Below are 12,460 nucleotides of genomic sequence, written 5' to 3'. Positions count from 1 at the left end.
CACTTAGATTCAATCTGCATTAATGAAATTATACATAGACGGTAATGCCTTTATGTAGACATATTTCACATAAAAAAAACTTACATTATTTTCAAAAACATACCTGATCCTGGTCGAGGAACAAACAGATTGAGAAGGTGGTGAATCATGTCCTGTATATAGGGGTCAGGGTCTTCACGGAGGGGCTTCGGCACGGACTCCGGGTGTGGGGAGGGGGGCATGCAGGCCAATAACCAGTTACAGTACACATTGACACACTCCTTGATGGTGTCTAACTCGGCCAATGGAAGACTCAGACCATAGCAGAGCACCTACAAGATCATTCATTGAATGCATAACAAAATCATTAATCAAAGTAGTAATACATTCATTAGTCAACCTTGTAACAAAATCATTGTTTAAACTCATAATTAAAAGAAAATTTGGTGATTAAACTTGTATGTAAGTCTACCAATGACAGCTTGTGTAACTTGAAATGTCCCTCTATACACATCAAGTAATACATGTCTGAACTGGATCAAACTCATGGATGGGAAGCAAATACAGATTTCTAAATATGTTTCATCTCCCTATACGCAATTTCCGAGTTGCCCAATAGTTCTTTCCCTTTGTGGAACTCTTACATACAGTGAGATGCAAAGCATATTATCGTCCATACGCGGTGGGTACAAATGCTTATCGCCGCTTTCATATATTGCCTAAAGGTTGATTATCAGACATTATGCAACCACCCAAACTGCAGAGACACATAATATTAGTAAGTTTATTAGTATTTAATAATAAATTAGCTCAAACAAAAATCGATAATCACCATTTTTCTTTGATAAGAATATCACTCGTGCAGAGGAGAAAATAAAAAATAATTTCATTATTTTTTTTTTTTATTGTTTTTTTCTTTTTTAATAATTTCATCATTTATTAAAAAGTATACATACTATTTGGGATAAAATATCCTCGGATACTCCCTTTTAATTCTCACCAATGGTGCCAGGGGCCCATTGGATTGAATGTATTTTATTATAATATTATTTTATTTAAGGCATATATATAATTTATATGAAAATACATAATATCAAATATTTTTCGAAGTCATAAAAATATCATATACAACGATAATTTCATATTAATTTGATGGCCCAATTCAAACAAATATTGTTCTTGATATGTTCAGTTTAATGTATACCAACGGCTGATATAAACAAAATTTCCATTTCCATTACTTCTATCCGTATTTACATAGCTACTCTATAGTATATGTATACATCTTTTACCCACTCAAGCGATCAACAGAACACTGAATGTACCTCCATCACAGAAGAGCTGATATCTCGGAAGTTGCGTATCGAGTACCTAATCACTCAACCCTATGTTCAGATCACAGAATTTACCTCATAAACGGAAAGCAATGACAGTGATGTCATCTACTCTTATTTGTAACTTCATTTCTGGGGACTGGCAAATCAACGTCTTCCACAAATCATAAACATTTTATACTCAATATCTAACAGGTATTTCATGAAAACAAAAAGTAAAAGTTTAAAGATGGCACATAAGTAAGGCTGTTCCAGTCACTGATTTTTCTCTCTCTGTCTTTTTCATCTTTTATCCATACTTTATATGGAGAAATTGCACATCATCACAATTGCTGACTTGTTCGAGAATCAGAAGAAATTTACAACTGATTATTGAATACGCCGGTTTCGAGATACGCCCGAGTTATTTCCCTTTGGAGAACTCTCATACACAGTAAGGCGCGAAAGAATTTGTTTACACATGGGAGTGGGACAGATATTCATCACAGCGTAAGTGAATGTACTCAGTAAGTTTCTCATACGCTGTTTGATAACCCGAATTCGACTGATACACAAACTAAGTAAGTGATAAGTATTTAGGGAGTAATTAAATACATATCCTATCACGTTATTTCGCTGGTCATAAGTACCATATCCAAGATATTTCTTGGAAATATGACATTGTTTGTATGTTTCCACTTCGGTAAAAAAATTCTTTCGATAGCATTTAGTATTCCCCACATTTACATATTTAAGGAGAAGCCGCTTTTAATACATTTCATCGTCTTCCTTGTTGGCTGTATATCCACTCTGTCCCACTTAGGCATTCAAAGTTCCACTAAATGCACCTCCTATACAGAAGAGTTCGTATCTTGAAACTGGCGTATTGAATAAGAGGTATCTTTTCAATTCATAATCAAACATAATCAAGATTATACAGAATTCAATTTAGCTATTTCATTCATTCAAATCAATAAATCAAATACTGGCGTTACTTACTGCATTTGTTTAGTAGTATCAAATAATAAACAACAAGGCAACAGTTTTATTTTCATTACCTTTAATTTCTAAATTAATTAATTTTTTCTGAACGTTTTGACTTCTGTTTTTGTCCTCTTTATCAATTTCGTGGATATGATGTTTGTCAAAATGGAATTACAAGTTTGTGCAATGCCAAAGGAATTTTAATACAAATAATATCATGTATAAATATAAGAAAATCATATTAAATAAACTTCATACACCCGATTTTGGAATAGAAATAACACATGTATATTCAATAAAATTCATTTGCACTAAAAGCAAACAAGCAATACTTGTATATATTCCTTTGAAATCTAACTGCCTAGATGGGTAGATCAGTAGGTTTAACTTGTCGATTGCTAATCTGTAGATCTTGGGTTCAAATCTAATATTACTGTCATATCCCTCACTTTCCATCCATATCAAATTTCTCTAGTATGTCATTCCTCCTTAAACGTATTGTGAAATAAATGTGTTCCAGTATTCATGATTTTCCTTACCTCCATGGCCCATTTGACCTCCTTGTCACTGTCCAGTCGACATGGCTCTAGGTTATTTGCCGCGATGCTGAGACTGGTCGCAATGTGTTTCACCACAGAGGTAGCAACAGTTGTACCGACAGCAGCAGGAAACTTATGGAGCACGCTCTGGTTGGTTTTGTCACACTGGATCTCATCCTGAAGGGAGGACCACTCAGAATACATGATCAAACAGCCTCCCCTTAGTACTTCACAGGGAGCAGCTTACATTACCCAGCATCCGTCAAACCATCTGAAGAAATTATCATACATGCCTCATCAATCAGTGCAAAAAGTATTTAACTTATAGCCTACATATGGATCTGTATGAGTTACAGAACATCAGTACGTAAACAAACATTGAATACCGAATGACTGAGGAAATTATGGTTAATCGACAAATCATCCAATCATAAACTCAGTGCTACATTATTTTTAATTGGTCCTTGTTTTGTGTAATTACCATTGAAACTTCTCTGTGTTATGGTTAAAACTCGGAGACAAAACAATTGGAATTTCTTTAAAACATGAAAAATATTTACATCCTATATATATCCGTCAAAGCTAATAAAACCAAAACTTCCGGATAGATGGCGCTCTCTTTCAATATGGCTGCGCCCATGTGTGGAAATGTAAGTTGGTTGATCTCTTTGCAAACAACAGGCCTACATTATGTGTTAAAGTAAACTTCAGATGGTTGAGATATCTCACAATTGAACTATCATATACTGTGGGCACTCATGATATCATAAGCTTTATAATTTGAAGAAACATAACCGGAGACATTAAGGGTAGCTCCAGAGGATGGAACCCGGGACCACTGTTGCGACTGTCCTATGCTTTATCGATTAGCTTAAGGGTTAAGACAGAGTTAGTAGGAAGATAATACATTGGTTAGAACAATTAGGATAGGACTGTATGTTGTCATTTTATACTGTAGCAAGATGAAACGAATTTGTTGCACGTGGATTAACAAATTGTGAATGAAAAAGTAAGTTCATGACAATAACCTATTTGAGAGTGTTTTAATCATCAAAAGTATGATTGGGGGGGGGGGGGGGGGGATCGCCAATGAAAAGTTATAATGATATTTATCAGGTTGGGAACACTTCTCGCTTAAAGTGAAATAAAAAATCTTATCCCTCATAAGCAAGAAAGTAAACATTACCATAAACAGGTGTTTTGGCATCTTTATTGAAAATAATGGCAAATCCCATGCAACGCTGAATAAGTGCGACACACACTCAACATGACACCGATTGTGTCTTTAAAATTGACAAGTCAAGAAATTGCATACAGGGATTTATCTATAGCTTTTAAAAATTACTACCCATTTCATATTCAAGGGGAATTTTTGAGGATGCAGGTGTGGGCTCACAGGAGGAATGTCAGGAGCAACCTAAATGATTAGTTACTGATATCTATACTTTTAGATTCTGATAATAATAGGATATGATAGTAAAATATGTAACAAGATACTTTTGTCATACGTTATTTATGAAATACAAATTTATGAAGGAAAATTCTTTGATTTAGGAGTTTTCTACAGTTGATGGGAAATGTTTTACTTGTAAAAGGGGAAATATTCATTCTTTGTCAAAAGGGGAAAGGTACCCTTTACCAGTAGTAAAAGAACCTAGCTTCATTAATCCCTGGCATATCAAAGTTGCTGCGTAAGAGGGAAGCAGTCTGAAATCCAATGCACATTGTGAATGTTTTTGTTTTGATTAATATATTTTCAGAAGTATCAAACATTTTAGCACTTTTTCTTCTTTTCACGTGAAACACGAAGAGATGTACTCCACGGGTGTTTTTCTTGGTTGTATGAGATATATTTACTCTCCCTAGAGAGGGATAATTGTGTTTTCGCGAGAATATCTTGCTGTAGGGGAAGTGTTCCCAACCTGTTTATTATGGCAATATAGATCTGCGATATATGTTCTTGGGACACTGATTTTGGCTACGGATAACTTCGTTTAACTGATCAAGATATAGGGCTCACGGCGGGTGTGACTGGTCGACAGTGGATGCTTACTCCTCCTAGGCACCTGATCCCACCTCTGGTATATCCAAGGGTCCATGTTTGCCCAACTCTCTATTTTGTATTGCTTATGGGAGGTATGAGATTGATCACTGTTCGTTATCTTAGCCTTTCATGTAACAGTTGCTATTTCAAATTAATTTACATTGCAAACAGAAGAGATAAATCAACTCCAAAAGGTATCTCTCACTGTAACAAAAGATTGATTGATTGTATATCGTTTAACATCATGACAAGAATTTTTTACTCATGGAGACATCACCATTACTGGTAAAGGGCTGCAAAATTTAGGCCTGATCTCAGCACTTACAGCCTTTGAGCAGGGAGGGTTCTTTATTTTGCCACACCTACTGTGACATGGGTCCTCGGTTTCTGCGGTCTCATCGGAAGGACTGTCTCATTTTGTCGCCTCTAATGACAAGCAAGCTAGGGGTACTGAGGACCTATTCTAATCCGGATCCCCATGGGACTTGTAGCAGTAGAACACTCTGTCTAGGACTGTAAGACTATGACACTGACAACTGTCCCCCTCTAGAGGAAGAGAGATAGTAAGGTGTCCTTCACTCTCCTGGAATGCCAAGACTTGTGGGTAAAGTTCTAGAAACATCACTTTCACCTATCTGAAAGTGCCAGGGTCCCAGCACGGGTGCCAAATGTTACAGAGACAGTATTTGCCTTTGTTTAGAATCAAACAAGGGACCTCTGACATCAGTGACATGTCAGCTCAGTGCTGTGCTGATTAAGCTAAAGGGTTACATCACTATCCATGAACTCTGAAAACAATGTTGTACTTGATATAGTTTATTTCTGTTGACAGTTCTTTAGCACAGACCCAACAGAGACAAAGGAAATAGTCCACCTCCTGACCCAGAATGGACTCTGTCCCCGGTGTGTCCTTAGATTCCTGGGGGTGGGAGAGACTGCAGTGTTTAGATCCTCCACAGAGGTAAAAATCTCCCTCACTATTGATCTTCCTCAAAGGTAGAACATATTTTAATATTCTGCAAAATTATATATCAACAAAACACTATACAGTTAAGAACGGGGTAGAACAATTATAGCATTCCACAAAACCATTTAACAATATTATAGCATTCCACAAAATCATAGAACATAGTATTCCTCAAAATCATAGAACATAGCATTCCACAAAATCATAGAACATATTACAGCATTCCACAAAATCATAGAACATAGTATAGCATTCCACAAAATCATAGAACATAGTATTCCACAAAATCATAGAACATAGTATTCCACAAAATCATAGAACATATTATAGCATTCCACAAAATCATAGAACATAGTATAGCATTCCACAAAATCATAGAACATAGTATTCCACAAAATCATAGAACATATTATAGTATTCCACAAAATCAAAAGCTATTGATGATAAATTGAGAGAAGAACAAGCTGGGTTCAGAAGAGGAAGAGGCTGCATAGACCAGATTTTTGTCATTCGTAATATTATTGAACAATGTATTGAATGGAAAATGCCACGATACATCAACTATATTGACTTTAAGAAGGCATTTGACAGTGTGCATAGGGATACATTGTGGAAAATAGTTAGATCATATGGAATCCCAATGAAAATCTGCAACCTTATGTGAGCATTCTACGAAAACTTTGAATGCAGTGTCATATTAGAAAAGAACATCTCTGAGTCCTTTAGTGTCAAATCTGGAGTTAGACAAGGATGTATATTGTCACCTATCCTGTTCTTAATAGTCATTGATTGGATCCAAAGAAACAGCACAGCAGATAAGAAGAGAGGTATCCAGTGGACTATGTTCAGCAACCTAGAGGACCTAGACTTTGCAGACGACCTTGCAGAGATCTCAGGGAACAAGACCCATCTACAAGAAAAAACAGATCAGCTGAACAAATTTGCCAAACAAACTGGTCTTAACATCAACACCAAAAGGACCAAGGTGATGACAATAAATGCTCCAGTGGAACCTGTGGTTTTAAATGGAGAATTGCTGGAGGAGGTAGAGGACTTCATCTACCTAGGAAGCATACTTAGCAAGGACAACGGTGCCGGGAAAGACATAAAGGCAAGACTCAACAAAGCACATGCAGCATTCGCCCAAATCCAAACCATCTGGAAATCAAACAGCTACAGTCTGAGGACCAAAGTCCAACTTTATAACAGCAATGTGAAATCAGTCCTCCTGTATGGGTCTGAATGCTGGCGTGTTATAGACAGTGATATGAGAAAAATTGAGGCCTTCCACAACAGCTGCCTTAGAAAAATAAACAGAATCTTTTGGCCAAACAAAAAACAAAATCAGTAATAAAAACCTACACCAAAAGTGCAAAAGCAAGAACATCAGCACAGAGATAAAACAAAGAAGAATGAGATGTCTTGGTCACGTAATGAGAATGCCCCAGAACAGGATTCCCAAAGAAGCTCTACACGGGACACCACCTGGAAAGAGGAAAAGAGGCAGACCACGTACCACCTGGAGGAGAACCATGACATCAGAACTTGAGGAAATGGGCTACTCATGGGGACAGGCACAGTATATTGCCAAGGACAGAGCTAGATGGAGACAACTTGTTGAAGCCTTATGTCCCACCGGGGAATGAAGAAGATAACCACACCACACAAAATCATAGAACATATTATAGTATTCCACAAAATCATAGAACATATCAAATGACATTCTACAAAATTATGTATCACCAATTTTTTTTTCTAGGAACTGACTCAGAAGGTTATATCACTGGCGGGCGGACAGGAAGATATTTTCTCCTCCCTCCCGTGTCCTGCTTGTCTGGGAATCCTACAGGTGTACCTAGAGAATGAATTTATCAACAGAGTAAGTTTCTCTCTGAAGTATTGTGATCTCTAAACCTCATGTCTTCAATTTCTTTATTAAACTGAAAATTTAGTTCAGTGTGAGCGCATAAAATATCTAATATTATAGAAATACAATACAGTTTTACCAATACATATATTAACTTTTTAGAGTAAATACTGCATTCTTAGGCACAAAAGGAAAATTCGTAAGTCATAAAGTAATGTTAATCTACATGAAATTACCATTGTTTCAGTCATGTAAGTTTGAAATTGACAATTTGTTGACAGATTGCTGAGACTGTGCAATCCAATGATCATGAGTTTAAGACCTTCATCTGTTCTCTGACTACCCCAGTTTGTTCGCTGCTCAGAGAGGTAGGTACTGTGATGGGTGTATGTATCAGATATACGCCTCATACAGGTTTGTATGAAGAAATAGCAGACAGTTTGAGACTTGTTACAGAACTGTATGAGGCATATATTGAACTTGAGACATTGCCCTTTATTGAATTTTATTTGTCCCTATTTTAAAAGACAATCCGATTTTGAAGGATATAAAAAAAGTACTGAGACAGTCCTATTATATTACATTTGATATCAGACTGCTCACTGATTTGAACATATTTTATTGTCTAGATGTTATAACAAAAGGATTAAGCACAAGTTCTTAAAACCCCCTCTCCTATTAGACTGCTCACTAAAATTGGACGGCCAAAGGTAAATTCTTACACTGAACAAAGAAAGGAATAACATCACAGCAAGGTTTTAATTATCAGGAAATGTTGTTAAACTCTGAGTTTCATAAAATGAATCTTCTTTTACAGCATGCGTTCCTTCTGCTGTTGAGAGAAAAGTTTAAGTGAGTTAGATTTCCTTGTATTTTTTTGTAGTTCTTTACACATGATCCAAAGTGTTTGCTTGCTGATGTATTCTCCACCATTGATATGAGGCTGTTGTAACTTCATGTGTTGGTTTTTAGAAAGCTACACATTAAAAATTTGTATTCAAATGATATTCACATAAGAAGCCTCTTTTACAAAATCAATTATCTCTTCTTTTATCAGAATAAAGTCTTTCAGAGTATAGCACCAGCAATTCTAAAGTTTCACAATTTAATGTCGAATAGCGATTTACCATGTTAAGTTCATACTGTAAGGAATATCAGTACTGATGTGAGGTTCATTGTTTTCAGAGCCCTGTATGATTATAAAGTCGTGGAGGACATTGCGTCAGTTAAGGATGTCTGGAAATGGAAGAGTGGTCCAATCCTAGCCGGGGCACTGAATGCACCTTTTGAAAACAAGGTTTATTTTTAGCTCATCTAAGCTTTTTTGATCACATTTTGCAGGGCGAACTTCAACCAAACTTGCAACAAAGTATGCTTCGGTAAAGAGGATTCAAGTTTGTCCAAATGAAGTGTCATGCCATTTTTGAAGTGGAGTTAATTAAGAATTAGTGAAAATTTTGTGTTATCTTTTAAAAATCTTCTCAAGAACCACTGGGCCAATTTTAATCAAACTTGGCACAAATCACCCTTGGATTCAAGTTTGTTCAAATGAAGGGTCATGCTCCTTTCAATGGGGAGATAATCAAGAAAAGACAAAAATAAAGTGGGGTCATTTAAAAATCCTCTTCTTAAGAATCACTTAAAAATCCTGGAAAGTTTCCTAACATAAAGTAGATTAAACTTTTTTCAAATTGTGAGCAGGGTGGGAAAAACATTATTCTCAAGAACAGCCAGACCATGATTGATCATATTAATATGCAAGTATTCCTAGCTAGTGCAGATTCACGGTTGTTGAAATTTTTGCCCTGGATGTAGGGGGGGGGGGGGGAGGGGAGAGCCACAATAGGGGATCAAAGTGAATGGTAAATGATAGAACTCTCTTGAATTTTATATGTGCATTCCTTGTGACAAGACTTTTTCTCTCATGGCACTAAAGTTTATAACCTTGTAACCTTGACCTTGGAGTTTGACATACTTTTTAAGAAAAACCAAACCTATTCAATATCTCCTGAACTATTGAAGTTAGAACTTTCATATTTTGTGTATAGATTTTTTATGGCAAGACCTTTCATTTCATACTATGATATTTGACCTTGTGACCTTGACCTCCAGAACAGCAAGTTCATGTTAATTATATTGGTAATGAGGCATCCCCATATTGTGTGGATTCAAGTTCAGTTGTGCCATGACCTTTGGGGCTAGGTTAGGGCCACAATATGGAATCAAAATTTTTCATGGGAATAAAGATTGAAAAAAAAATCTTTTTAAAAAAATCACAACAGCTGAATTGGAAATTGGCCATGGTGACTCAAGTGAGTAATGTTGCCCATGGGCCTCTTGTTTATAGTAGACTAAGTATGAACTATTATTGGTGATGAAAGTTTGATAAACAAGAAGTGCACATGTGTACACTAAGGAAGAAATAGCCATACCATGGATTTGCTCCTCGATTTTGCATTAATAAAGAATTTAAATTACCAAGGATAGATTTATCTTTGACAAAATGTAGCACTGTATAAAAAAGTAAAAGTAGAGTGTTATGTTTGTAAGATATGTAAATTTCCTCATCGTCAGTTTGTGCAATAGTTGAGAAACTGAAGTAAACTATTATTCGTGAATCGTTGATGGGGAAAGCATTAGCAAAAGTAATATTCATAAGTGAGCTGACATATAATCTTTATGCTTGGACAAAATGAGCAGTGGTTCATTATGGCTTTAAAATTTGTGAGAAAGTAATCCTTGTAAATTTTGCAGTAATTTCTGACACAAATATAAGGGCTGGATTACAGTATGCTGATTTTTGTTACACATGCAGGGGTGGATGTAGGAAATTTTACGCCCTACCCCCTGAGACAGGATCTGTCCATGCCATGGGGATGCATTTGTACATGAACAATGCTGAGTATTTTTTTATCTTTTGTAGAGCAAGTTTGATATCATTCTCAACTTTACATATGAGAAGTCGGACAAAGAGTGCTCCTTTCTGTATGTAAATAAATATCGCAGTCAAATCAGACAACATATATAAATACCACAGTCAATATCTATAGATATCACAGTCAAATCAGTCAATATCTATAGATATTGCAGTCAAATCAGACAACATATATAAATATCACAGTGAAATCAGTCAATATCTATAGATATCGCACTGAAATCAGTCAATATCTATAGCAGAGCTGCCAACCCTCACGATTTTCGTGTAAGGCTTACGATTTTAGGGCAGAAAATACGCCTTACGAATTTACTGTACATCTTCCGATTTTCTGCTTATTTGACATTTCGAAATTTTTATAGCTGTCCGTCATTGGTTTTTATACGCCTGTCTTAAGACGGGACGTATTATGGTATGGCGTTCATGTCCGTCCGTCTGTTAGCTTTTTCGTGTCCGACCCGTAACTTAAATACTACAAGGCCTAGAATCATCAAACTTTGTCTGTAGATACATCTTGGGTAGAAGGTGTGTCGAACATTAAAACCAGGTCACTGTGACTTTTCATTAAGAAGATATCCGTCTGTCCGTCCGTCTGTTAGCTTTTTCGTGTCCGACCCGTAACTTAAATACTACAAGGCCTAGAATCATCAAACTTTGTCTGTAGATACATCTTGGGTAGAAGGTGTGTCGCACATTATAACCAGGTCACTGTGACTTTTCATTAAGAAGATATGGCCATATATGGCAAAAACTTGTCCGGCTCATAACTTGAAAACTATTAGACCTAGAATCACCAAAATTGGTCAACTAATGCATCTTAGGTAGAAGGTGTGTCACATCCTACTTTAAGGTCACTGTGACATTTAATTAAGGTGATTATAAAAAAAATGTTTTAATGGGTACAATCTATACTGTTAACAATATGTGACGGGCGTATCATGTGCCGTGGCGGTGCACTTTATTACTTTTATAATAAACAAACTATAGTCGTTACTACGTTTGTTTGCATAGTCTATATCTATACAGAGTCTCGATCATTTTAATGCTTTGAAATAAACAATTTGACAGCTGCTACTAAACGTAAAGCATGTGTTGATGGAAATAACAACAATACTCCCCCAAAGAAGAAAACCTTATGGAGCTAGAAATTCAAAGAACAATATGCATGTACACTGTAAACATATATTCGTTTCAAAGTCAGAAAGGGGGAGTTTGTATAAGTGTACAATCTGTTTGACAAACTTCAGCATTTCTCACGGCGACGAAAATGACATAAAAAAAACTTGCCAGAATAACTGATTCAGTAACTAAAATTATACAGTGTATATATATAAAAAAAAAACTTGCCAGCATAACTGACACAGTGACTGTAAAATTATATAATATTATACTAATGTAACAATATTTTTTTACACAAGTTTTAGAAAGTAAAATCAATAAAAGATGTATATAATCTTTTGCAGTTGTAAAATGCATAACAATTAGTATGTCAAAATTCATTAAATTTGAATTTGAAATGTGCCTAAAATTGCTCAGGTTACATATTTATTCATAAAAGATCTCCAGCGGCAGGGGGCCGCCACGACCCCTGATCCCCGCCTTACTATTTTCCATTTTATAATGTTGGCAGCTCTGCTATAGATATCACAGTCAAATCAGTCAATATCTATAGATATCACAGTCAAATCAGTTAATATCTATATAAATATCACAGTCAATATATATAGATATTGCAGTTAAATCAGACAATATCTATATAAATATCACAGTCAAATCAGTCAATATCTATAGATATCACTGTCAAATCAGACAACATATATAAATATCAGTGA

At 35.8% G+C, this 12,460-nt stretch overlaps 2 protein-coding genes across 9 annotated transcripts in view; one reads left to right on the top strand and one right to left on the bottom strand.

The window, feature by feature from the left end:
- The window catches only part of LOC125649009 (ral GTPase-activating protein subunit beta-like), a 42,133-nt gene extending 38,695 nt beyond the window's left edge, over positions 1 to 3,438 (bottom strand). For 6 of the 8 annotated variants that reach the window (XM_056166430.1, XM_056166432.1, XM_056166434.1 and 3 more), the window contains exons 1-3: positions 3,297 to 3,432; positions 2,816 to 3,086; positions 104 to 311 (exon numbers count right to left, since the gene is read on the bottom strand). In XM_056166430.1, coding sequence (XP_056022405.1) covers positions 104 to 311; positions 2,816 to 3,019 — 412 coding nt within the window. In that variant the 5' untranslated portion in view covers positions 3,020 to 3,086; positions 3,297 to 3,432. Of the gene's footprint in view, positions 1 to 103; positions 312 to 2,815; positions 3,087 to 3,201 lie in introns of all 8 variants that reach the window. The other 2 variants (XM_056166433.1, XM_056166431.1) reach the window with 2 other exon arrangements.
- Positions 3,337 to 12,460, top strand: part of LOC125649011 (tRNA pseudouridine synthase Pus10-like) — a 28,679-nt gene continuing 19,555 nt past the window's right edge. The window contains exons 1-7 of the mRNA XM_048876157.2: positions 3,337 to 3,465; positions 5,692 to 5,820; positions 7,586 to 7,705; positions 7,975 to 8,061; positions 8,511 to 8,545; positions 8,879 to 8,990; positions 10,617 to 10,678. Of these exons, the coding sequence (XP_048732114.2) occupies positions 3,424 to 3,465; positions 5,692 to 5,820; positions 7,586 to 7,705; positions 7,975 to 8,061; positions 8,511 to 8,545; positions 8,879 to 8,990; positions 10,617 to 10,678 (587 nt within the window). The 5' untranslated portion in view covers positions 3,337 to 3,423. The remainder of the gene's footprint in view (positions 3,466 to 5,691; positions 5,821 to 7,585; positions 7,706 to 7,974; positions 8,062 to 8,510; positions 8,546 to 8,878; positions 8,991 to 10,616; positions 10,679 to 12,460) is intronic.

This window comes from Ostrea edulis, chromosome 5 (genome assembly GCF_947568905.1).
Source record: "Ostrea edulis chromosome 5, xbOstEdul1.1, whole genome shotgun sequence".
Classification (NCBI taxonomy): Eukaryota; Metazoa; Mollusca; class Bivalvia; order Ostreida; family Ostreidae; genus Ostrea; species Ostrea edulis.
Note: the sequence above shows the minus strand (reverse complement) of the source record. Positions and strands in the feature narration are given on the sequence as shown.